The following is a 26,001-nucleotide window of genomic DNA, read 5'->3' on the forward strand; positions in this document are numbered from 1 at the left end:
TATTTTCTTTCCTAATAAATTTGTGTCTCTTCTAAAATTAAATTTATCCTTACCAGAAAACTTGGCAATCTAATTGTCATTTCAGACCCTTGCACTGCTGAACCAGTTTAAATCCAAACTCACTCAAGCAATTGCGGAAACTCCTGAAAACGACGTGTCTGAAACAGAAGTAGAAGATGATGAAGGATGGTAAGGGCTTTGATTTCTTTATATTAGCCATGAACAAATAGGCTTAGGGCAGAGGCACAATGAGGACATTTCCACTACTTCGTCCTTTTTTTTTTTTTCAGACTTTACCTTCAATCATACACTCATCGTTACAGGGCCTCAGCACCCTTTCACTGCATTTCATGTCAGTAAGCATTTATTGAGTGTTGGGTGTGCTCCCAGTATTTTGCTAGCCTGTGGAAAACACACAAGAAATATATGACACTATCCCAGCCCCAAATAACTTGCTAATATTGTGGAAAAGATAAGATTCGCATTAAACAGCTAGAAAACAGCCTTAAAATATTCTAAATCATTAATTTTTTACACTTTCCCACAAACATTTTAGAACTCACTAATCTATTTCATAATCCTGCTAAGGTCCTCTTCAAATTTATGACCTACAGGATCCTAGCAATACATACATAGTTAACTTATTTTTATCTTTGGATATTTTTCAGCTTTTTAGGACACTGATAAGAAATAAAGGAATTAATGACTTGTACAGTCCTGTACTTAGCACTTGAGCCTATACTGGCAAAAAGAAAAAAAAACAGTAAGAACTGTACTTTCCCTTATCACACTCCTCTGTCCTCCAGTTGACTTCATGGAGTCTATTAGACCTCCCCACACCTAACTGCCTCCACCTCCCACTACACCCTGGCTCAGGCACATGGCTGCAAGCAAGCCAGCGGGTCACCCCCCACACATGACTCACCCTCTGGAGCCTCTGAACTGTCACATGTGGCATTACCCTAACCCAGAATCATAGCCTCATTCCTCTCTGCCAAACAGCGTCTCTCCCCTGTTTCAAAACTCTGTTCCACACTCTCAGCCTCCAGGAAACCAGTCAGCAAGATTTGTTGAGCACTCACAAATCTAGAGGGTGGAGGAAAGAGGGCTGGGACACACATTAAAAAAGACATAAAAACACTTATTAAGAAAACATTTAAGCAAGTAAGACTCTGCAACTATATATAAATTTAATCAAAAGGACTGAGGGCATGATGATTTCAATGGAATGAATCCCACTAGCCTAGGACCCTGAAAGCACTTGTCTATTTCTCAGTATATAGTTTCTGCATGATCTGGGTTATGATGCCAATTTTTTGTAAAACTCTAGGTCTCTTTTAATAGGTTTTTATTACTTATCTATATTTGTTTATACTTAAATTCTTAGCTGCTTAAAGGCAGAAGCCGGCTCCTCCCGTAGCCTTGTGCCAAAAGTGAAGGCTCAGTGAGTGTTGATTGACCCATAGAGATAAATTCACATTGCATAGAAGAACTTTCTGTTTTTTATGACTGGACAGGTTTAGTTTTATTTTGGATTCCTTGAATGTCTCAAAATATCTTTCAAATGTTTTGGGTTCAGCCACCACACAAAAAAATGTTTTGCCAAGTCCTCTTCCCCTTATTTTTGAATCCATATGCCTTTTTTAAGGAAATATGATCCATGTGTTTCTGATTCATTTACACTTAACTCATCAAGATGGTGTTTTGTAAAAGTAGTCTGATGCCCAATAAGTTTTTTTAACCTTTTTATAAGCCATTTAAGTCCTTTTTTATTGAACAGGAAAGTCACCAACAAATTTAAACCCAGAAGTTTCATTTGAAACTCATAACCCACAGGATTCAAATTTACTTTCAACTTGGCAAGACCATTTAACTTCCCCAGGTTCTTCCTAGTCCCTTGGTTCAATATTCTCTCATTTTGAATTCTTCATTAGCTTCAGATATCAATTAGTGTTTTTAAAAGTGTCATTATTATTTTTGATATGATTTCACAGCACAATCAATATTCTACCATCCTCATTAGAAAGTTAAATAAATGGAAAAATTTCACCAGATGGGGGAAAAAAATCACTGGTCAATGACATTGGCCAGTTCTCCATCTGGGGAACAAAAATAAGTGGTAAAGGAAGGGAAAATAAGTTAAAGGAACCATTACCAAGTCTTCGAGTGTTACATTTCTGTTTTCAATTGCAGTCTCCTAAACAGAAAGTCAGAAATGTACACTATGTACCTACACATTTTTTGTATTTGTTTTATCTAATATCTAATAAAATACCTTTAGTGTTCAAGGCACCATAAGGAATCATATAGAATACATGGAGCCCTTATATAATGCCTTTTTATTGCAATATAGACTACTGAAATTTTGTCACCTGATGAGCAACAACGTCATGTCTGTTCATAAATAAACCAGTTTAGCTTTATCAAGTGCCTGGTGATTTAGATCATCTCTCATAAAATATATTCCACTCAGAAAAGAAGTCTTGTATTCAAAATGATTTATAGCAAATATTATGAGTGCATGGCATGTGCATGTGTGTTATGCATAAATTACATGGTTCCCAGACTATTTTGTAGGTCACGGTTGCTGCTTTTCTAAGAAGTGAAAGTCAGCCAATGCTGTACTACACTGTCAGGGTCTGTTATCTGAGGTAAAATGATTGCTTCTAAGACATTTTTATGTGTCCGCATGAGTGACCACACATTGAGGGATCATTTTCATTTTCTGTCAAGATAGAAACCATTACCAATTTGTTATGTTTTCTTTTACTTGGCAAACTCTTCTTCTCGCATTTTTGGCTGAGCTGCTGTATTGGCATGGTATACAACAGACATTTGGGTACCATTCAGCAGCATTCTAGTTTTTATGCAAAAAAAAAAAAAAAAAAAAAGAGGGGGAGCAGAGAAAGAAAAGAAATAAGATTCTATTGTAAACACTGTATATGGTGTTTGATAATTATTCCCAGATTTCCAACAAGGCATTTAAGGAAGTGTTATTAGTAGACCTAAGCTATGCATAATAGAAATTTTTCACTCAAAATTATTAGGATTCTTCCTTTGTTGGGCTACATATTGCCAATATTTGGTGGCAGTGATGTGCACCATATTCTAGTGTCACAGCTAAAGTAGCCTCTCTGCCACTACTTTCTTTGTCCCAGAGCATCACACTCTTATAGCTATAGAATCCTTCTTCAAGCATGGATTTTTTAAAACCGATTAAATACCTGGCAGGAATCATCAGCCAAAGGATTCGTATGACCATGTGGATGAAGTCCATATGCCATTTTCGGTTTGGTTAGATAAAGCTTGGTTAGCTCCCAAAGAAGTTTTGAGAGAGCTGTGTCTGACAAGGCAGGGGAGAGACGTAAAAAAAGAAAGCCACCTGCTCCTTACACAAAAAAAATCGGCATTCCAAGGAGAGGAAAGAAATTAAATCTATGAGGGTAGACTGCGATCTTGTGAACACTAACTATTCACAACTATGTTCCATTGAAAATTCTTTCCAGAGTGTTAAATCTAAGGTTAACTTAAAACTTCACAACAAATATACGTGATAAAATAATAATCAATATAAATGTCTATCTGCCTTTCTCCCTCTTTCTCTTCCTCTCTCTCTCTCTCCCCTCCACCACTTTCCCATAGGACATACAGTATTCGGTTTTATAAGAATAGGAAAACACTAACAACTGCATGGTTGCCTCAAGTAAATATTTTAATGATCATTTTTATTATATAAGGAAAAGATGTTCACTGTAGAAAACCAGAGTACAGACCCCTCAAAAGAAGTAAATAAATAAAATAAAATAAATAAATCACCTGTAATCCCAAACTCAACAGCAAATACTATTAATTTATACATGTATACCCTTCCAGATATTTTTACGCATGTACATAATTTAACCGGAAATAAGATCATGTAATACTCAGTTTTATAACTTGTTTTTTTCCCTTAGCAATATATAGTGAATACTTTTCCTTGCCATACATAATTTTAGGATATAATTTTTATATTTTGTATTATGGCCACATAGTATTCCATTATATGATGAATGACAGTCTACTTGATCAGCCCCGTGATGTTAGATATTTAGGCTCATTCCAGTTTTTATTATTATACACCACACTGTAATGAACATCCTTGTATCTGTGTCATTGCCAGTTTTCTCAGGATAAATTTCTAAAACTGGAAGCTTAGTCAGTAGGTATGCATGTTAGGCTTCTGCTAAATATTTTCAAATGGTCCTTTCAAAATGTCATTCCAATTTATACTCCCAAGTAAATATTTTTATGACTTGCTTTTAGGGCTATTAGAATCGTAAGAATTAATTAAGGCACTTTACAACACTTAGTGAGAGAATAACATTTTAGAAGAAATGCTTTGCTCTTGTAAACTTTTAAAAAATACAAACACAGTCTAGTTTGCTTCTGTTTTTAATAAAAACTGGTATAAATTTCAACGTAACTCCTTTTCTCAGGATGCTCAGCTCTAAGTAGTGTTGTTCTTGGTTCTGAAAAACTCTCCTTCTAAGATAATCCTTGGGTTAGAACTTTTGGATCTAGATTTTTTTTTTTTCAGTTTTATTACTGCACCATGGCTTACTTTAAAAACCAGTTTTGTCCATCAGTCAGACAGTTTGTTTCTGCTAGAGATTGGAGTTCTGAGAACCAAGATTTAACATGAAGATATTTTCAAGCATTCCTCTGGAGTTAGCATAGCACAGAAGCAACACGTACCAGTTGTCTGAATATCTAAAATTTAATAATGCAGGTGTGAAAAAAAGATTATGGATTGTTAGATCCATTCAGACTCCATAAGATACCAGTAAAGGACATAGCTTTATCTCATTGCTTATATTAGCAAAGCTTTAAACACCTCTTTTATGTAATACATACTGTAATTTGTATATGGTACAGTTATGTATTGAGTAAAGGATGCTGTGACAACAAATGAATATTTTCATTGTAGTCCCCACTTCATTCAAGCAGGACATTGCCAGGCATGGGTAACAAGTTGATGTAGACAAACACAAATATGGCTGTAAGGATGGATGGAGACTGTGAGAATAATGAAAGCCCAGGTTAACCAAGTAGGAGATCTTCTTTACCCTTTAGTGTTAGCTAGGGCAGTAGGCCTTAAACTATTGGTCTCTGGACTCCTTTATACTCTGAAAAATATTTGAGGATCCCAAATAGCTTTTGTGTATGTGGAATATATCTATTGATATTTACCTTATTAGAAATTAAATAAGAAATTTTAAATCACTTAAAAATAACAATAATGAACATGTTACATGTTAACACTTTTATGAAGAATATATTTTCAAAGCAGAAAATTTAGTGAGAAGAGTGGCATTTATTTACTTTTCTTTGCATATTTCTATTGTCTGGCATAACAGGAGCAGCTGGATTCTCATATCTGTTTCTGCATTCATTCTGTTTTGATCCCACACATCATGTATTCTCTGAAAAATTGCACTGTACACTCATGAGAGGATAAGAATGAAAAAGACAAGTAATATCTTAGTATTCATACCATAGTTTTGACATTGCAGACATAGGGATCCCCAAGTCACACTTTGTGTGTGTGTGTGTGTGTGTGAAGAAGATCAGCCCTGAGCTAACATCCATGCCAATCCACCTCTTTTTGCTGAGGAAGACTGGCCCTGGCCTAGCATCTGTGCCCATCTTCTCCACTTTATATGGGACACCACCACAGCATGGCCTGACAAGCGGTGCATCGGTGCACACCCGGGATCCGGGCCCGGGCCGCCAGTAGTGGAGCGCGAGCTCTTAACTGCTATGCCACAGGGCCGGCCCCCAAGTCACACTTTGAGAACTGCTGGGCTGTAGCATCTGTAGTCATTGTGTGTGGCATGAGGGTCCTTATTTATCAGAGGTTATGATCTAATGTATAGGTCCTGGGAAGCTTATTCCAGGTCCCAGTTTATGATCCTTATTCTCAAGTGGTACCAAAGTAGTGCTTTCTGAATTAAATGTGCCCAGCACCATTGGCCTAGACCTGCTACAACACAACTCTTACCACTCCCACAGCAACCCCTTACTAGCCCTTACCTATTTTAGAATGGTCTGTGGCATGGCATTTGATTTTATTATTCTTGTTTGCCTTTTTTTTCAAGCTCAATTATATTGAAATATTAACATATTACATTGTGTAAGTTTAAAGTTTACGATATGATGATTTGATACACATATATATTGTGGAATGTTTACCACAATAAGGTTAGTTAATGCAACCTTCACCTCACATAATTACCATTTTGTTGTTACGGTGAGGACATTAAAGCCCTACTCTCATAGCAACTTTCAAGTATACAATATAGTATTGTTAACTATAGTCACCATGCTGTACCCCCCGAAACTTATTGATTTTATAACTGAAAGTTTATACCGTTTGACCAACATCTCCACATTTCCCCACTGTGCAGCCCCTGGCAAGCACCATTTTACTCTCTGTTTCTATGAGTTCAATGTTTTTAGATTCCACATATAAGTGAGATCATATAGTATTTGTCTTTCTCTGTCTGGCTTATTTCACTTAGCATAATGCCCTCAAGGTCCATTCATGTCATAAATGTAAGGATTTCTCTTGTTTATGGCTGAATAATATTGCATTCTATATATGTGTGTGTATATATATATGTATATCACATTTTCTTTCTCCATTCATCCGTCGATGGACACTTAGGTTGTGTCAATGTCTTGGCTATTGTGATTAATGCTGCAATAAACATGGGAGTACAGATATCTCTTCCAGATAGTGATTTCATTTCCTTCAGATACATACCCAGAAGTGGGATTGCTGGAGCATATGGTGGTTCTATTTTTAATTTCTTGAGAAATCTCCATACTCTTTCCATAGTGGCTGCACCAATTTACATTCCCACCAGCAGTGCACAAGAGTTCCCTTTTCTCCACATCCTTGCCAGTATTTGTTATCTCTTCTCTTTTTGATAATAGCCATTCTAACAGATATAAGGTCATATTTCACTGTGGTTTGGTTTGCATTCCTGAGGATTAGTGATGTTGAGCACCTTTTCATGTACTTCTTGGCCATTTGTATGTATTTGGTGAAACGTCTGTTCAGATCCTCTGCCCATATTTTAATCAGATTGTTTGTTTTTTTGCTTTTGAGTTGTATGAGTTCCTTATGTATTTTGGATACTAACCCCTTATCAGATATATGGTTTACTAATATATTCTCCCATTCCATAGGTTGCCTTTTCATTTCGTTGATTGTTTCTTTTTAGTTTTAAATGTAGTCCCATTTGTTTATTTTTGCTTTTGTTGCTTGTGCTTTTGGTGTCATATCCAAAAACACCATTGCCAAGGCCAATGTCAAGGAGCTTTTTCCATGTTTTCTTTTGGGAGTTTTACAGTTTCAGTCTTATGTTTAAGTCCTTAATCATTTCGAGTTAATTTTTGTGAGTAGTGTAAGATAGGGGTCTAATTGCATTCTTTTATGTGTGAATATCCAGTTTTCCCAGCACCATTTATTGAAGAGACTATCCTTTCTTCATTGAGTATTCTTGGCTCTCTTGTCAAATATTAGGTGACCATAAATGCGTGGGTTTGTATCTGGGCTATCAATTCTATTCTATGGGTCTATGTGTCTGTTTTTATGCCAGTACCATACTATAGCTTTGTTATATAGTTTGAAATCAGGAAATGTGATGCCTCCTAGCTTTGTTCTTCTTTCTCAAGATTGCTTTGGCTGTTCAGGGTCTTTTGTGGGTCCATACGAATTTTAGGATTTTTTTTCTATTTCTGTGAAAAATGCCATTGGAATTTTGATAGGGATTGTATTGAAACTATATACAGCCTTGGGTGGTATGGACATTTTAATAATATTAGCTCTTTCAGTCCATGAACATGCAATATCTTTCCATTTATTTGTGTCTTCTCTAATTTCTTTCATCAATGTCTTATAGTTTTTGGTGTATAGATCTTTTACTTCCTTGGTTAAATTTATTCCTAAGTATTTTATTGTTTTTGATGCTATTGTAAATGGGATTGTTTTCTTTATTTCTTTTTAAGATAGTTCATTGTCAGTGTATAGAAACAAAACTGATTTTTGGATATTGATTTTATATCATGAAACTTTACCAAATTTGTTTATTAGTTCTAACAGTTTTTTGGTGGAGTCTTTAGAATTTTCTATATAAGAGAGCATGTCATCAGCAAACAGAGACGATTTTACTACTTTCTTTCCAATTTGGATACCATTTATTTCTTTTTCTTGTCTAATTGTTCTGGCTAGGACTTCTAGTACTATGTTGAATAGTTATGGTGACAGTGGGCACCCTTGTCTTGTTCCTGATTTTAAAGGGAAAGCTTTCAACATTTCACCATTGAGTATAATGTTCCCTGTGGGTTTGTCATACATGGCCTTTATTATGCTGAGGTATGTTCCTTCCATACACAATTTGTTGAAAGTTTTTATCATGAAAGGATGTTGAATTTTATCAAATGCTTTTTCTGCATCTATTGAGGTGATCATATGATTTTTGTCTTGCATTCTGTTAATGTGGTGTTTCACATTTATTGATTTGTGTATGTTGAACCATCCTTGCATCCCAGGGATAATCCCCTTTGATCGTGGTATATGGTGCTTTTAATGTGCTGTTGAATTCATTTTGCAAGTATTTTGTTGAGAATTTTTGCATCCATATTCATAAGGGATATCGGCCTATAGTTTTTGTTTCTTATAGTGTCCTTATCTGACTTTGGTATCTTTGTAATGCTGGCCTCATAGAATGAGTTTGGAAGCATCCCCTCCTCTTCAGGTTTTTGGAAAAGTTTGAGAAGAATTGGCATTGATTCTTCTTTTAAAAGTTTAGTAGAATTCACCCACAAAGCCAACCTGTCCTTAGCTTTTCTTTGTTGGGAGGTTTTCAATTACTAATTCAATCTCCTCACTTGCTAGTGATATGTTCAGATTTTCTATTTCTTCATGATTTAGACTTGGTAGGTTCTATGCTTCTAGGAATTTATCCATTTCTTCTAGTTTGTCCAATTTGTTGGCATATGATTGTTCACAGTAGTCTTCTATGCTCCTTTGTATTTCTGTGGTGTCAGTTGAAAGGTCTCCTCTTTCATTTCTAACTTTATTTATTTAAGTCTTCTCTCTTTTTTTCTTGGTAAGTCTAGTTAAATGTTTGTCCATTTTTCAAAAAACTTCCTCTTGGTTTTGTTGATCTTTTCTATTGTTTTTCAGTGCTTTATTTCATTTATTTCTGCTCTGATCTTTGTTATCTTCTTTCTACTAACTTTGGGCTTAGTTTGTTCTTGTTTTTCCAGTTCCTTGAGGTGTGAAGTTAGGTTGTTTGAGATCATTCTTTTTTTTTTTAATGTACTCATTTATTGCTATAAACTTTCTTTTAGCACTACTTTTGCTGCATCCCATAAGGTTTCGCATGTTGTGTTTCCATTTTCATTTGTTTCAAGATATATCTTGATTTTCCTTTTGATTTCATCCTTGACCCCATTGGTTGTTCAGGACTGTGTTGTTTAATTTCCACATATTTATGAATTCTCCAGTTTTCCTCCTGTCTTTGATTTTTAGTTTCATACCGTTGTGATTGGGAAAGACACTTGGCATGATTTCACTGTTTTTAAATTTGCTAATACTTGTTTTGTGACCTAACATATGATCTGTCCTGGAAAATGTTCCATGTGCACTTGAGAAGAATGTGTATTTTGCTGCTTTTGGATGGAATGTTCTATGTGTCTGTTAAGTCCACTTGGTCTAAAGTACAGTTCAAGTCTAATGCTTCCTTACTGATTTTCTGCCTGGATGATTGATCCATTGTTGAAAGTAGGGTATTGAAGTCCCCTACTATTGATGTATTGTTTATTTCTCCCTTAAGACCTGTTAGTATTTGCTTAATATATTAAGGTGCTTTGATGTTGGGTGCATGTATATTTATAATTGTTATATACTGTTGATAAATTGACCTCTTTATCATTATATAATGAATTCTTTGTCTCTTGTTATCATTTTTGACTTAAAGTCTATTTTGTCTGATGTAAGTATAGCTATCCCTGTTCTCTTTTCATTTTCATCTGTGTGGAATATCTTTTTCTGTCACTTCACTGTGAACCTATGTGTGTCCTTGAAGCTGAAACAAGTCTCTTTTAGGCAGCATACAGATGGTTCCTGCCTTACAATGGTTCAACTTATGATTTTTTGACTTTACAATGGTGTGAAAGCGATACGCATTCAGTAGAAACTGTACTTTAAATTTTGAATTTTGATCTTTTCCTGGACTAATGACATGTGGTATGATACTCTTTTGTGATGCTAGGTAGTGGCAGCAGAGCCACAGCTCCCAGTCAGCCATGCGATCACAAAGGTAAATAACCAATACACTTACAACCATCCTGTACCCATACAACCATTCTGTTTTTCACTTTCAGTACAGTATTCAATAAATTACATGAGATATTCACACTTTATTATAAAATAGACTTTGTGTTAGATGATTTTACCCAACTATAGGCTAATGTATGTGTTCTGAGCATGTTTAAGGTAGGCTAGGCAAAGCTATGATGTTTGGTAGGTTAGGTATATTAAATACACTTTCAACTTATGATGGCTTTATTGGGATGTAACCCTGTCATAAGTCAAGGAAGATCTATATAGCTGAATCTTGCTTTTTTTTTTCCATTCAGCAATTCTGTGCCTTTTGATTGGAGAATTTAATCCATTTACATTTAAAGTAATTATGGATAGGTAAGAACTTACTGTTGCCATCTTGTTAATTGTTTTCTGGCTGTTTTGTATTTCTCTTGTTCCTTTCTTACTGTTTTCCTTTGTGAATTGATGATTTCCCATAGTGGTATACTTTGATTCCCTTCTCTTTATCTTGTGTGTATCTCCTATAGGTTTTTGTGTTGTGGTTACCCTGAGGCTTACTTGAAACATTTCATAGATATAACAATCTATTATAAGCTGATAACAACTTAACTTTGATCAGATACAAAATCTTCACCTTTTTACTCCCCACAAATATTTTTATATTTTTGATGTCATAATTTACATCATTTTATATGGTATAGTCATTAACAAATTATTGTAGCTATAACTGATTTTAATACTTTTGTCCTTTAACCTTTATAGATTTAAGTGGTTAACACACCACCATATTACAATATTAGAGTATTCTGAATCTAACCATATACCTTCCTTTATCAGTGTGTTGTAAATTTTCATATGTTTTCATGTTACTAATTAGCATCCTTTTCTTTAAGCTTGAAGAACTCCTATCAGCAGTTCTTGTAATGCACGTTTTATGGTGATGAACTCCTTCAGCTTTTGTTTCTTTGGGAAAGTCTTTATCTCACCTTCATTTCTGAAGGACGACTTTGCTGGACAGAATATTCTTGGTTGGCAGTTTCCTTCTTTTAGCATTTTGAATATATCATCTCACTGTCTCCTGGCCTGCAAGATTTCTGCTGGCAAATCCACTGATAGCCTTATGGGGGTTCCCTTGTATGAAAGAGATTATTTTTCTCTTGCTGCATTTAAAGTTTTATCACTGTCTTTGATATTAGACAGTTTTATTATAATGTGTCTTAGGGAAGATCATTTTGGATTGAAATTATGGAGTGACCTATTCATGAACTTGGATGTCCAAATCTCTCCCCAGGTTTGGGAAGTTTTCAGCCATTATTTCTCTAAGTAAGCTTTCTGCTCCTTTGTCCCTCTCTTCTTCTGAAACTCCAGTGATGCACAGATTATATTTTTTAATTGTGTACTGTAAGTCCAGTAGTCTTTCTTCATTTCTTTTCATTTTCCTTTTTTTCCTCTGACTAGATAATTTCAAATGCTCTGTCTTTGAGCTCACTAATTCCTTCTTCTACTTGGTCCAGTCTGCTGTTGAAGCTCTCTATTGAATTCTTCAATTCAGTCATTGTATTCTCTAGCTCCAAAATTTCTGTTTGGTTCTTTTTTATGTTTTGTATCTCTTTGTTGAACTTCTCATTTTGTTCTTTTATTATTTTTCTGATTGTGTTAAATTGTTTATCTGAGTTCTCTTGTAGCTATCTAAGCACCTTCAGGACAATTATTTTGAATTCTGTATCAGGAAATTCCCATATCTCTATTTCTTTGGGTCAGTTACTGGAAGTTTATGGTGTTGCTTTGGTGGTGTCATGTTTCCCTGATTCTTCCCTGTAGCCTTGTGTAGGTATCTGCACATTTGAAGAAGCTGTCACCTCTTCTAGACTTTATGGACTGATTTCAATAAGGAAAGACCTTCACCCATGGATAGGGGCACACTGGAGCATATTGTGACCCTAGGTCTAGTTTTGCAGCACACCAAGTGCAGGGGTGTGTGGTAGCTTCAGGTCCGGGGGATGGGCATGATGTCTCATCAGCTCAGACCGCTGGGATCCACAGCATCAACAACTATGTGGTCCTTGATGAGCACTGTGGGTCATCCACAACATCGGCAAAGGCTGTTGGGATCCTCAGCAGCACTTCCAGATCCAGCAGCTGGGGACTCGGGCAGGCAGCAGTGGTGGCTTGAGCCAGTGGTGTGCATACACTCAGCTGGAGGGGTGAGCTGCAGGTGCCTGTTCAGTGGCAGGGACCAGTTGCAGACATATGCAGAGTGGTAAGGGCCAGGGTCAGCACCAGGGGCCTGGGCCACTTGCAGGCACACTGACAGCTGTGGGCGCCCTGGCTGTCAGTGTGTACTACCATGGCTGCAGGATCTTATCACAGGCACATGGCAATAGAAGCTGGTATTGGGAGTTGGGCTGGGGGCTTACAGGTGCACAGCTGGAGGAGTTAGCTGTGAGTGCACCCAGTGGTGCAGGCCAATGACTGGAGATAGGGCCATTTCCTGGCCCACAAGCAGCTGTGAGGGCCTTGGCTGTCTGTATGCGCTTCTGTGGCTAAATTTTTATTTAGTTTGATTTGAATTTTTGTTTAGTTGGATTTATCATCCTGTTTCTTTATGGTTTTTGGTTTTTTATATCTCATTTAAGAAGGCCTTTACTATCTCCAAGGTTATAAAAATATCATGTCTCCAAGATTATAAGGATATCAACTATTTTCTTCTAATAATTTTATTTTTTTTTCCTGAGGAAGATCAGCCCTGAGCTAACATCCATGCCAATCCTCCTCTTTTTGCTGAGGAAGACTGGCCCTCAGCTAACATCTATTCCCAAACCTCCCCCTTTTTTTTTTCCTTTTTCTCCCCAAAGCCCCAGTAGATAGTTGTACATCATAGTTGCACATCCTTCTGGTTGCTGTATGTGGGACGCGGCCTCAGCATGGCCAGAGAAGCGGTGCGTTGGTGCGCGCCTGGGATCCGAACCCGGGCCGCCAGTAGCGGAGCACACGCACTTAACCGCTAAGCCACGAGGCTGGCCCCTCTTCTAATAATTTTAAAGAAAAGTCATATAATTTCCTGAATTAAAGTCTTATACATTTTCATTAGATTTATTCCCAGGCACTCTACACTTTTTGGTGCTATTGTGAACTACTTTTTGTAATACATTTTGTAGTTGGTGATTTCTGGGATCTAGGAAAGCTAGTGAATTATTTTTTGTTTTGTATGGCCATTTTTTAAAATTCCCTTGTTAATTCTAATATTTTTTCAGGTAATCATCTGTATCTATTCTTTTCTCCTTACTTCCTGTTCCAGTAAATATGAATATCTCTCCTATACTGCTGATTCCTTACATTTTCTCTGCTTAGGGATCTTGCTTCGTCAATTATCCCCTCTTTCTCCTGTGTCTTTCTCCCTTTCATTGACTTCTCCTCATTATCATTTAGACGTGTTGAAATCTCTCTCCAGTCAGAAAACAAGAACAAAACCTGTTCTTATCCTTCTCCCTGGTCTTCTGGGCAGAATTGTATGATGCTTTCTTCCCTCACTGTCTCTGCTGACTTGCACACATCCCCTTCACTGCACCACTGCTATTCTGATAGAGCTCTCACCAGTGTTATGAACACCATTCTCATTTAAAATCCAGAGGATGCTTCTCAAGCCAGAGACACAGTTCAGTTTAGAAATCATATTAATAGATCACCCCTTCCTCCTTAGAATATTTTTATTAGAATATTTTCTAATAAAATATTTAGAATATTTTTATTAGAATATATTCTAATAAAATATTTAGAATATTTTCTTCCTTTGGCTTCTATAACACCAACCTGACCCGAGTTTCCTCCTGTCTCTCTAGCCACATCTTCCTAGGACCCACCACTGAATACTCTTCTTCTCCCCCACTTTAATGTTAGAGTTCATCTCTTCTTGAACCTCACACTTCTTCCTTTGGTGACCTCATCCACTCTACCCTCACTGAGTGATCTTCCCCTCCTTTAGTTACCTATGCAGTTATCTATACACTGAAGCAGTTCCCTGCCAAATTTCTATCTCCAACATAAATTTCTTTGCTAAACTATACAGCCAAGTATTCAGCTTCCTACTAAGCATCTCTATTTGGATGTCTCCTAAGCACTTTTATGTCTCCTAAACACAGTATGCACATATTTGCACTTATCAACCCTAAACTTGCTCTTTCTGCATTCTCTGTTTTTTAAAATACACCAAAATTCATCCAGTTATTCAAGCCAAACACCTGGATGTCATCTTTAAGTCCTCTCTCACTTGTCCACACCTAATTTGTCACTTAAACTGTCATTATGCCTTCTTCTTTTACCCAAATACAACCATTCTTTTCCATCCACACTGCTACCGCTTTACTTCAAGCCACCGTCGGCTCTTGGATTACTGTGACAGCTTCCGAACTGATCTCCTTGCTTCCAGTCATGCTCCTTTCTAGTTCCTTCACCACTGTGCAGTTGAGTTTTCTAACACAAATTAGATCTTACTACTCTTCTTAAAAAACATTTCTTTGATTTCTCTTTGCCTTCAGGATAAAATCTAATCCCTTTAGCTTGGTTTACAAGGCCCTACAAAATCAAAGCCTCTGCTTTCTTTGCTGTCATCCATCATGTTGAAGTCATATTGAAGTACCTGTATTTGCACAAACTCATTATATCCTCTTCTCTTTCGGGCCTTTGCACATGCTGCCTCTTTACCTAGAATACCTCCCCCTTCCCCTCCCTCCTTCTCCTTGATTCTCCTGGCCAGTGCTTACTTTTTCTTTGGGTTTTAGCTTTGATATTACTTCCTCCAAGATGCCTTTCTTGTCCGTGCATTGTCCATTAGTCACGCTTTGTACCTTCCCACCCACAAATATTTGCTCATAACTGTTTTCTTTGCCTAAAGTCCCCCTTTCTTCTGCCCTTGCTTGTCACATAGCAAAATGCTAGCCATTTTTCATGCCTCATTTCTGTAATCCCCTCACAGAGAGTGTTCTCCTTGTTTCTAGAAGTTTAGATATCATTTGGATATTGATAATATTTACTGTATTTATAGTTTTTAAGTTGTTATATTATGTCTATTTGTGCCTAGTCTCTCCAAAAAGATTATTGTAATAATAATGTCTTATTAGTTCTAAGTACTTTATAAGTTTTAGCTCATTTGATCAGCCCAGTAACTCAATGGAATAGGTATTAATATCCTCATTTTACACATGAGGGAACTGAGGCACAGTTAAGTTAAATAATTTGTTGCTTTTTGGTGCATATAGTACCTCATCCAGTACCTGGCATACAATAGGCTCTCAAACAATGTTGGTTGATTTTGTGGGCATCAGGATCTCCCCTGAGGGAAAGAGTGCTTGCATACGCACCGCATTCTTACCCTTGAGGTGTTGGAGAAGGGGGTTGGGGATAGTAGGAACAAAAGCGCAGGGTGAGAAGACGTAATTAACTTTTCATTTAAGTGTCTTTTGGTTGTTTCACTTGTTACAGTGAGCAATGAGTAGTAATTTTTTTTTTTTTGGTGAGGAAGATCAGCCCTGAGCTAACATCCATGCCAATCCTCCTCTTTTTGCTGAAGAACACCCGCTTTGAGCTAACATTCAATAGTAATTTTTAATCTATCATGTGTTTGCCTTCCCTATTTTCTTTTGGGGAAGTGTCTAAATCTTTTGCCCATTTTTTAATTAGGTTGTTTCTTTTCATACTGTTGAGTTTTGAGAGTTCTCTATATAATCTAGATACAAGTATTTTATTGGATATGTGATTTGCAAATATTTTCTCCCACACTGTAGTGCTTTTTGAAATTTTATTATTTTTCACTTTTTATTTTATTTATTACTTTTATTTTATTAAAAGCATCTTTCAATGAGTTAAAAAAATTTAATATTAATGTAGTCCAGTTTATTGATTTATTTTTCTTTCATGAATCATGCTTTTGGGGTCATGTCTAAGAACTCCTTGCCTAACCTAAGGTCACATAGATTTTCCCCTAATTTTTGTGTTAAATGTTTTATAATTTTACATTTAGATCTGTTATCCATTTTGAGTAAATTTTTATATCAGGTATGAAGTTTAGGTCGGGGTTCATTTTCTTCCCATGGCTGTCCAGTTGTTCCAATACCGTTTATTAATAAACACTATCCTTTCTCCACTGAACTGCCTTTGCAACTTTGTCAAAGATTAGTTGCCTATATTTGTGTTGGCTTTTTCCTGGACTTTCTATTCTGTTCCATTAATCTACGTGTTTATTCTTTCACCAATACCACACTATCTTGATCACTATAACTTTATAGTTTTCAAGTCAGGTAGTATGTTTCCTCTAACTTTATTCTTCTTTTTTCAGACTTGTTTTGGCTATTCTAGTTCTTTTGCCTTGCCATATAAATTTTAGAATTAGTTTATCTGTATCAAAAAATTTCTGGTTGAGTTTTTATTTGAATTTCATTAAGTTTATTAATCAATCTGTGAAGACTTGACAGCTTTATGATGTTGAGTTTTCGACTCATAAACACGTATGTCTCCCCATTTGTTTAGGTCTCCCTTCCTTTGTTTCATCAGCATTTTGTAGTTTTCAGCATACATTTCCTGTACATGTTTCATTTGATTTATATTTGAGTATTTTTCTCCTTTTTTGGAGCTATTGTAAATGGGGTTTTTTTTACATTTTGGTTCCCTATTGTTCATCATAGAAATATGATTAATTTTTGTATGTTGAAATGTTGACCTCATATCCTGCAACCTTGCTCAACTCACTTGTCTATTCTAGGAGCTTTTGGGGTTAGGTTTTTCGGGAAGTTTTTGTTTTTATTTTTTGTTTTGTTTTGTTTGAAGATTCCTTGGATTTTCTACATAGATAATGATGTTGTCTGTAAATACAGACCATTTTATTTCTTCCTTTTCAATCTGTAGGCCTTTTATTTCTTTTTTGCCCTATTACACTAGCTAAGACTTCCAGTATGAAGATTAGGAGTGGTCAGAGTGGGCATTCTTCCCTCGTTTCCAATCGTTGGAGAATAGTATTCAGTCTTTCATTGTTAAGTACAATGTTAATATGGAGGTTTTTTTGTAGATGCCCTTTATCATGCTTAGGAAGTTCCCTATCTAGTTTGCTGAGAGTTTTTAACATGGATGATGTTAAATTTTGTCAAATACTTTTCTGCATTAATTGATATGATCATGTCATTTTTCTTCTTTAACTGTTAATAGTGTAGATTATACTCATTGAATTTCAAATCTTGAATTGCAAATACCCAGTGTCATCTATGGTGGGCAGGTTTCAGCAGAGCTTCCAGACTAGACAGACTAGGAAGAAGGACCTGCCACTCACTTCTGAAAAACTTGGCCATGAAAACCCTATGAATAGCAGCAGCTCATTGTCTGATATAGCAGCAAGAAGGTTAGAGGATGGTGCAAAAAGAGCAGGTAAGGTTCTGCTCTGCTGTACACAGGGTTGCTGGGAGTGGGAATCGATTGGACAGCACTAACAACAATACCTATGTCTATGTTCGAGGGATACTGGTTTATAGTTTTTTCATCTTCTGCTATTTTTGTCTGCTAGGGGTATCAGGGTAATGCTGGCCTCATAAAATGTGTTGGGAAATGTTTCCTCCTCTTCTGTTTTCTGAAAAAAAGATTATATAGAAGTGGTGTTATTTCTTCTTTAAATAGTCGGTCGAATTTGCCAGTGAAATCATCTTTCACTGGGAGGTTTCTTTTTCAGACTTTTTTTTTAATAGACTTTATTTTTTTAGAGCAGTTTTAGGTTTATAACAAAATTAAGCAGAAAGTACAGAGAGTTTCCATATTCCCCCTGCGCACGCGCATGCGCGCGCGCACACACACACACACACACACAACCATCCCAACTATCAACATCTCGCACCAGAGCAGTACATTGGTTACGATTGATGAACCCTCATTCACACATTGTTATCACTCAAAGTCCATAGTTTACACTAGAATTCACTCGTGGTATTGTATATTCTATTGTGGGTTCAGACATGTATAATGACATGTATCCATCATTACAGTACATACAGAATAGTTTTACTGCCGTAAAAATTCCCTATGCTCTGCCTGTTCATCCCTTCCTCTCCTCCTAACCCTGGCAACCACCGATCTTTTTTCTGTGTCCATAGTTTTGCCTTTTCCAGAATATCATATAGTTGAAATCATACAGTATGTAGCTTTTTCAGATTGTCCCCTTTTCCTTAGTAATGTGCATTTAAGGTTCCTCCATGTCTTTTCATGGCTTCGTAGCTCATTTCTTTTTAGTACTGAATAATATTCCATTGCCTGGATGTAGCACAGTTTATTCATTTGCCTACCAAAGGACATCTTGGTTGCTTCCAAGTTTTGGCAATTATAAATAAAGCTTCTGTAAACATCCATGTGTAGGTTTTTGTGTGGACATAAGTTTCTGGATAAATACCAAGGAGCATGATTGCTATGTCATATGGTAAGAATATATCTAGTTTTGTAAGATCCTATGAAACTGTCTTCCAAAGTGGCTGTACCATTTTGTATTCTCACCAGCAGTCAATGAGAGTTCCTGGTGCTCCACATCCTCACCAGCATTTGGTGTTATCAGTGTTTTGGATTTTGGCCATTCTAATAGTGTGGAGTAGTATCCCATTGTTTTTTTAATTTGCAATTCCCTAATTGTCATCATAATGACCTATGATGATGATCATCTTTTCACATGCCATTTGCCCTCTGTATATCTACTTTGATGAGGTGTCTTATAAGGTTTTTTGCCCACTTTTTAGTCAGGTTGTTCATTTTCTTATTGTTGAGTTTTAAGAGTTCTTTGTATATTTTGAATGACAGTCCTTTATCAGATGTGTCTTTTGCAAATATTTTCTCCCAGTCTGTGGCTTGTCTTCTCATTCTCTTAACACTGTTTCTCACAGAGCAGAAGTTTTTAATTTTAATGAAGTCCAGCTTACCCATTATTTCTTTCATGAATCACACCTTTGGTGTTCTATCTACAAAGCCATCGCCACACCCAAGGTCATGTAGGTTCTCTCCTATGTTATCTTGTAGGAGTTTTATGAATTTGCATTTTACATTTAAGTCTGTGATTCATTTTGAGTTAATTTTTTGAAGGGCATAAGGTCTGTGTCTAGATTCTTTTTTTGTGTGGAGTATTTATATTTTCACAGACTTTTTTGTTTTGGCATGTCTGCAGAGTTACTTTAATGTGAAATCTCGTCACTTCTTTTTTTTTTTTTTTTTTTTTTTTTTTAATTTTTTGTTTATTGCAGTAACATTGGTTTATAACATTGTAAAAATTTCAGGTGTACATCATTGTACTTCTATTTCTGCATAGATTACATCATGTTCACCACCAAAATACTAATTACAACCCATCACCACACACATATACCCAATTATCCCTTTCACCCTCCTCCCTCCCCCTTCCTCTGGTAACCACCAATCCAATCTCTGTCCCTATGTGTTTGTTTATTGTTGTTATTATCTACTACTTAATGAAGGAAATCATACGGTATTTGACCTTCTCCCTCTGACTTATTTCACTTTGCATCATGCCCTCAATGTCCATCCATGTTGTCACAAATGGCTGGATTTCATCGTTTCTTATGGCTGAGTAGTATTCCATTGTGTATATATACCACAGCTTTTTATCCATTCGTCCCTTGATGGGCACTTAGGTTGCTTCAAGTCTTAGCTATCGTGAATAAGGCTGCAATGAACACAGGGGTGCATGTACCTTTGCAAATTGGTGTTTTCAAGTTCTTTGGATAAATACCCAACAGTGGAATAGCTGGATCATATGGTAGTTCTATCGTTGATTTTTGAGGAATCTCCATACTGTTTTCCATAGTGGCTGCACCAGTTTGCACTCCCACCAGCAGTGTATGAGAGTTCCCTTCTCTCCACAACCTCTCCAACACATGTTGTTTCCTGTCTTGTTAATTATAGCCATTCTGACGGGCGTGAGGTGATATCTCATTGTAGTTTTGATTTGCATTTCCCTGATAGTTAGTGATTTTGAACATCTTTTCATGTGTCTGTTGGCCATCTGTATATCTTCTTTGGAGAAATGTCTGTTCAGGTCTTTTGCCCATTTTTAATTGGGTTGGTAGTTTTTGTTGTTGAGATGCATGAGTTCTTTATATATTTTGGAGATTAAGCCCTTATCAGATGTATGGTTTGCAAATATCTTCTCCCAATTGTTAGGTTGTCTTTTCGTTTTGTTGATGGTTTCCTTTGCTGTGCAGAAGCTTTTTAGTTTGATGTAGTCCCATTTGTTTATTTTTTCTATTGTTTCTCTTGCCCGGTCAGATGTGGTGTTTGAAAAGATGTTGCTAAGACTGATGTCGAAGAGCGTACTGCCTATGTTTTCTTCTAGAACTTTCACAGTTTCAGGTCTTACATTCAAGTCTTTAATCCATTTGGAGTTAATTTTTGTGTATGGTGTAAGGTAAGGGTCTACTTTCACTTTTTTGCATATGGCTATCCAGTTTTCCCAACACCATTTGTTGAAGAGACTTTCTTTTCCCCATTGTATGTTCTTGGCTCCTTTGTCAAAGATTAGCTGTCCATAGATGTATGGGTTTATTTCTGGGCTTTCGATTCTATTCCATTGATCTGTGTGTCTGTTTTTGTGCCAGTACCATGCTGTTTTGGTTACTATAGCTTTGTAGTATATTTTGAAATCAGGGAGTGTGATACCTCCAGCTTTGTTCTTTTTTCTCAGGATTCCTTTAGCTATTCGGGGTCTTTTGTTGTTCCATATAAATTTTAGGATTCTTTGTTCTATTTCTGTGAAAAATGTTGTTGGAACTTTGATAGGGATTGCATTGAATCTATAGATGGCTTTAGGAAGTATGGACATCTTAACTATGTTAATTCTTCCAATCCAAGAGCACGGAATATCTTTCCATTTCTTTGTGTCTTCTCCAATTTCTTTCAGAAATGTTTTATAGTTTTCGGTGTACAGATCTTTCACCTCTTTGGTTAAGTTTATTCCTAGGTATTTTATTCTTTTTGTTGCAATTGTAAATGGGATGGTATTCTTAATTTCTCTTTCTGCTACTTCGTTGTTAGTGTACAGAAATGCAACTGATTTTTGTATGTTGATTTTGTATCCTGCAACTTTCCCATATTCGTTTATTACTTCTAAAAGTTTTCTGGTGGATTCTTTAGGGTTTTCTATATATAAAATCATGTCATCTGCAAATAGTGACAGTTTCACTTCTTCCTTTCCAATTTGGATCCCTTTTATTTCTTTCTCTTGCCTGATTGCTCTGGCTAGGACTTCCAATACTATGTTAAATAGGAGTGGTGACAGTGGGCATCCTTGTCTGGTTCCTGTTCTTAGAGGGATAGCTTTCAGTTTTTCACCATTGAGGATGATATTAGCTGTGGGTTTCTCATATATGGTCTTTATTATGTTGAGGTACTTTCCTTCTATACCCATTTTATTCAGAGTTTTTATCATAAATGGATGCTGGATCTTGTCAAATGCTTTCTCTGCATCTATTGAGATGATCATGTGATTTTTGTTCTTCATTTTATTAATGTGGTGTATTACGTTGATTGATTTGCGAATGTTAAACCATCCCTGCATCCCTGGAATAAATCCCACTTGATCATGGTGTATAATCTTTTTAACGTATTGTTGTATGCGATTTGCTAGTATTTTGTTGAGGATTTTCGCATCGATGTTCATCAGTGATATTGGCCTGTAATTTTCTTTTTGTGTTGTCCTTGTCTGGTTTTGGTATCAGGGTAATGTCAGCTTCGTAGAATGAGTTAGGGAGCTTCCCCCCCTCCTCAAGTTTTTGGAAGAGTTTGAGAAGGATAGGTATTAAGTCTTCTTTGAATGTTTGGTAGAATTCACCAGGGAAGCCGTCTGGTCCTGGACTTTTATATTTGGGGAGGTTTTTGATTACTGTTTCTATCTCCTTACTGGTGATTGGTCTATTCAAATTCTCTACTTCTTCTTGATCCAGTTTTGGAAGGTTGTATGATTCTAAGAATTTATCCATTTCTTCCAGATTGTCGAATTGGTTGGCATATAGTTTTTCATAGTATTCTCTTATAATCTTTTGTATTTCTGAGGTGTCTGTTGTAACCACTCCTCTTTCATTTCTGATTTTACTTATTTGTGCCTTCTCTCTTTTTTTCTTGGTGAGTCTAGCTAAAGGTTTGTCTATTTTGTTGATCTTTTCAAAGAACCAGCTCTTGGTTTTATTAATTTTTCTATTGTTTTTGGTCTCTATTTCATTTATTTCTGCTCTGATTTTTATTATTTCCCTTCTTCTACTGATTTTGGGCTTTGTTTGTTCTTCTTTTTCCAGTTCCTTTAGGTGCATTGTTAGATTGTTTATTTGAGATTTTTCTTGTTTGTTGAGATAGGCCTGTATTGCTATAAACTTCCCTCTTAGAACCGCTTTTGCTGTATCCCATAAATTCTGGCATGTCGTATTTTCATTTTCATTTGTCTCCAGGTATTTTTGATTTCTTCTTTGATTTCTTCATTAACCCAGTCGTTGTTCAGTAGCATTTTGTTTAATCTCCATGTATTTGTGGCTTTTCTGATTTTCTTCCTATAGTTGATTTCTAGTTTCATACCTTTGTGGTCAGAAAAGATGCTTGGTATTATTTCAATCTTCTTAAATTTATGGAGACTTGTTTTGTGGCCTAATATGTGATCAATCCTGGAGAACGTTCCATGTGCATTTGAAAAGAACGTGTATTCTTCGGTTTTTGGATGGAATGCTCTGTATATATCTACTAGGTCCATCTGTTCTAGTGTGTCGTTTAAGGCCAATGTTTCCTTATTGATCTTCTGTTTGGATGATCTATCCGTTGGTGTAAGTGGAGTGTTAAAGTCCCTACTATTATTGTGTTACTGTCTATTTCTGTTTTTATGTCTGTTAATAATTGCTTTATATATTTAGGTGCACCTACATTGGAGTGCGTAGATATTTACAAGTGTTATATCCTCTTGTTGGATTGTTCCCTTGATCATTATGTAATGCCCTTCTTTGTCTCGTTTTACAGTTTTTGTTTTAAAGTCTATTTTGTCTGATATGAGTACTGCTACCCCAGCTTTCTTTTCATTGCCATTTGCGTGGAGTATCTTTTTCCATCCCTTCACTTTCAGTTTGTGAGTGTCTTTAGGTCTGAAGTGTGTCTCTTGTATGCAGCATATATATGGGTCTTGTTTTTATCCAGTCAGCCACCCTATGCCTTTTAATTGGAGCATTTAGTCCATTGACATTTAAAGTAGCTATTGATAAGTATGTACTTACTGCCATTTTTAACTTTTTTTTTTTCCTCAGTGTTTTAGTAGTCCTTCTCTGTTCCTTACTTCTTCTATACAGAATTGATGGTCACTTTAGGTTGACCTCTGTCTGGTAGCAGTACGCTTTAACCACCCTCCTCCCTCCTTTTATGTTTTTGATATCATATCCAACCTCTTTTTGTGCATTTGTATCCATTACGTTCTAATCGTGGAAATAGATAATTTTTCCTATTTGTGGTCTTCTCTTTTCCCCTTAAATCAGTCCCTTTAACATTTCTTGTAACACTGGTTTCTTGGTGACAAACTCCTTTAATGTTTGCTTATCTGGGAGAATTTTGATCTCTCCTTCCATTTTGATCGATTACCTTGCGGGGTAGAGTATTCTTGGCTGTAAGTTTTTCCTTTTAGCACTTTAAATATATCATGCCATTCTCTTCTAGCCTGTAAGGTTTCTGCTGAGAAGTCAGCTGATAGCCTTATGGGGTTTCCTTTGTATGTAACTTGACATTCTCTTGCGGCTTTTAGGATTCTCTCTTTATCTTTAATTCTGGACATTTTGATTATGATGTGTCTTGGTGTGGGCCTCTTTGGGTTTATCTTGTTTGGGGCTCTCTGTGCCTCCTGTACCTGGATGTCTGTTTCCTTCCTTAGGTTAGGGAAGTTTTCATCTATTATTTCTTGAAATAGATTCTCTGCCCCCTTGTCTCGCTCTTCTCCTTCCGGGACACCTATAACACGGATGTTAGTGCGCTTGATGTTGTCCCAGAGGTCCCTTAGACTGTCCTCACTCTTTTTAATTCTTTTCTCTTTTACCTGTTCACCTTGGGTAATTTCTTCTAGTCTTTCTTCCAGCTCACAGATCCGTTCTTCTGTATCCTCTACTCTGCTTTTGAGTCCCTCTAATGAGTTTTTCATTTCCAGTATTGTATTCTTCATTTCTGATTGGTTCTTTTTATATCTTCCATTTCTTTCTTGACATTCTCACTGAGTCCATCTATTCTTCTCCCCAGATCAGTGAGCATCCTTAACACTCTTAGTTTGAACTCTCTGTCGGGTAGGTTGCTCATTTCTGTTTCACTAAGTTCCTTTTCTGGGGTTTTGTCCTGTTCCCTTACTTGGAATGTATTCTTTGCCTCTTCATTTTGCCTCTTTCCCTGTGCTTGTGTCTACGTATTAGGTAGGTCAGCTACGTCTCCTGCTCTTGGATAGGTGACCTTATGTAAGTGATGGCTTAGGAGGCTTCCAGTGTGCTTCCCTCAGTTCTCAATATTCCAGGGGTGACCCCTATGTGGGGTATGTGTATCCTTCTGCTGCGGCCTGTTTGCTCTCCTGTAGGCGCCCAGGGAGGCTGAGTTATGCTCCTGGCCAGCTGTTGTAATGCTCAGCTGCTTGTAGTTGTTGTGGGCCCTTCAGTCTCTTTATCAGGTGTGGGGAGCCCCAGCACAGTTGGCTGCAAGTTCTAATACCACATTTGTGTTGCAGTATTTCTTTTAAGTGAGTAGGCCCCCACCGTAGCAGGTTGTTAGGCTCAGGGCCTTACAATTGCTGTAAGCCTCTAGCCTATTAGGTCTCTTGTCAGCTCTCTGAGGATTGCAGCTGGGTGGGGCTGGCCTCAGGCACAGGAGCACCCAATTGTTTCAGGTTTTGGAAGGTGGAGCAAACCTCCTATGTGGGTCTTTGAGAAGCACAAGTCTTCTGCGGCTGAGAAGCCCTGCCGCCCACAGGTCCACACTCACAGTCAACACAGTCCTGCCCCGTGTGAGTGCCCCGACCTCCCCAAGTGGACCCAGTCTCTCCAGGGCGGGAGCCCCACACACTCTGCCATCGCCCGACACTCTCCACCCGCTCCTTGTGCACACCCTGCCCCGCTCAAGTCAGCTCAGTTGCCAGGCTGCAGAGAATCCAGTCACCAATCTATGCAGGCCCACACGTTGCCTGAGGGCTTGTTGTTGGGTGGGGCTAGTCTCTAGGGTGGGCTGCCTGCCCTGGCTGAGCTGGATTAGATCGGCGCTCTAGCGGGTGGAGCAGACCCTGGGCTAGCAGGCCACAGGCAGACCTCCATTGCCGTCTGTCACCGCACCCTCACCCCAGGCCACAACAATGGCCGCCGCCAATGTCCCAGCCCCTGGAGAGGTCTCACCCCTCACCGAGATGCACTCAGGGCCTATTAGGTGAATCTCTTGTCACCAAGCACTGTGCACCTTTCTTTCTGGTGATTTTAGGATGCTTTCTGGAACGGGTGAGTTTGTGCACGGGCCCTTTAAGAGCCAGTTTTATTTTCTTTGTGAACCGGGTTTTCTGGGGGTGCTACCCAATGCTTTAGTAGCAGGCAAAGTCAGATATTATGCTGCTGGTC

The 26,001-nt window shown here is 37.3% G+C and overlaps 1 protein-coding gene across 3 annotated transcripts in view; it reads left to right on the top strand.

Annotated features, from left to right (window-relative positions):
- The window catches only part of CWC27 (CWC27 spliceosome associated cyclophilin), a 225,396-nt gene that overhangs the window by 179,836 nt on the left and 19,559 nt on the right, over window positions 1-26,001 (top strand). For 2 of the 3 annotated variants that reach the window (XM_087443327.1, XM_087443326.1), the window contains exon 13: window positions 86-189. In XM_087443327.1, the coding sequence (XP_087299453.1) occupies window positions 86-189 (104 nt within the window). Of the gene's footprint in view, window positions 1-85; window positions 190-17,639; window positions 17,789-26,001 lie in introns of all 3 variants that reach the window. The other variant, XM_087443325.1, reaches the window with a different exon arrangement.

Source organism: Ceratotherium simum, chromosome 18 (assembly GCF_057802395.1).
Source record: "Ceratotherium simum simum isolate JZ-2026a chromosome 18, ASM5780239v1, whole genome shotgun sequence".
In the NCBI taxonomy this organism is placed as follows: Eukaryota; Metazoa; Chordata; class Mammalia; order Perissodactyla; family Rhinocerotidae; genus Ceratotherium; species Ceratotherium simum.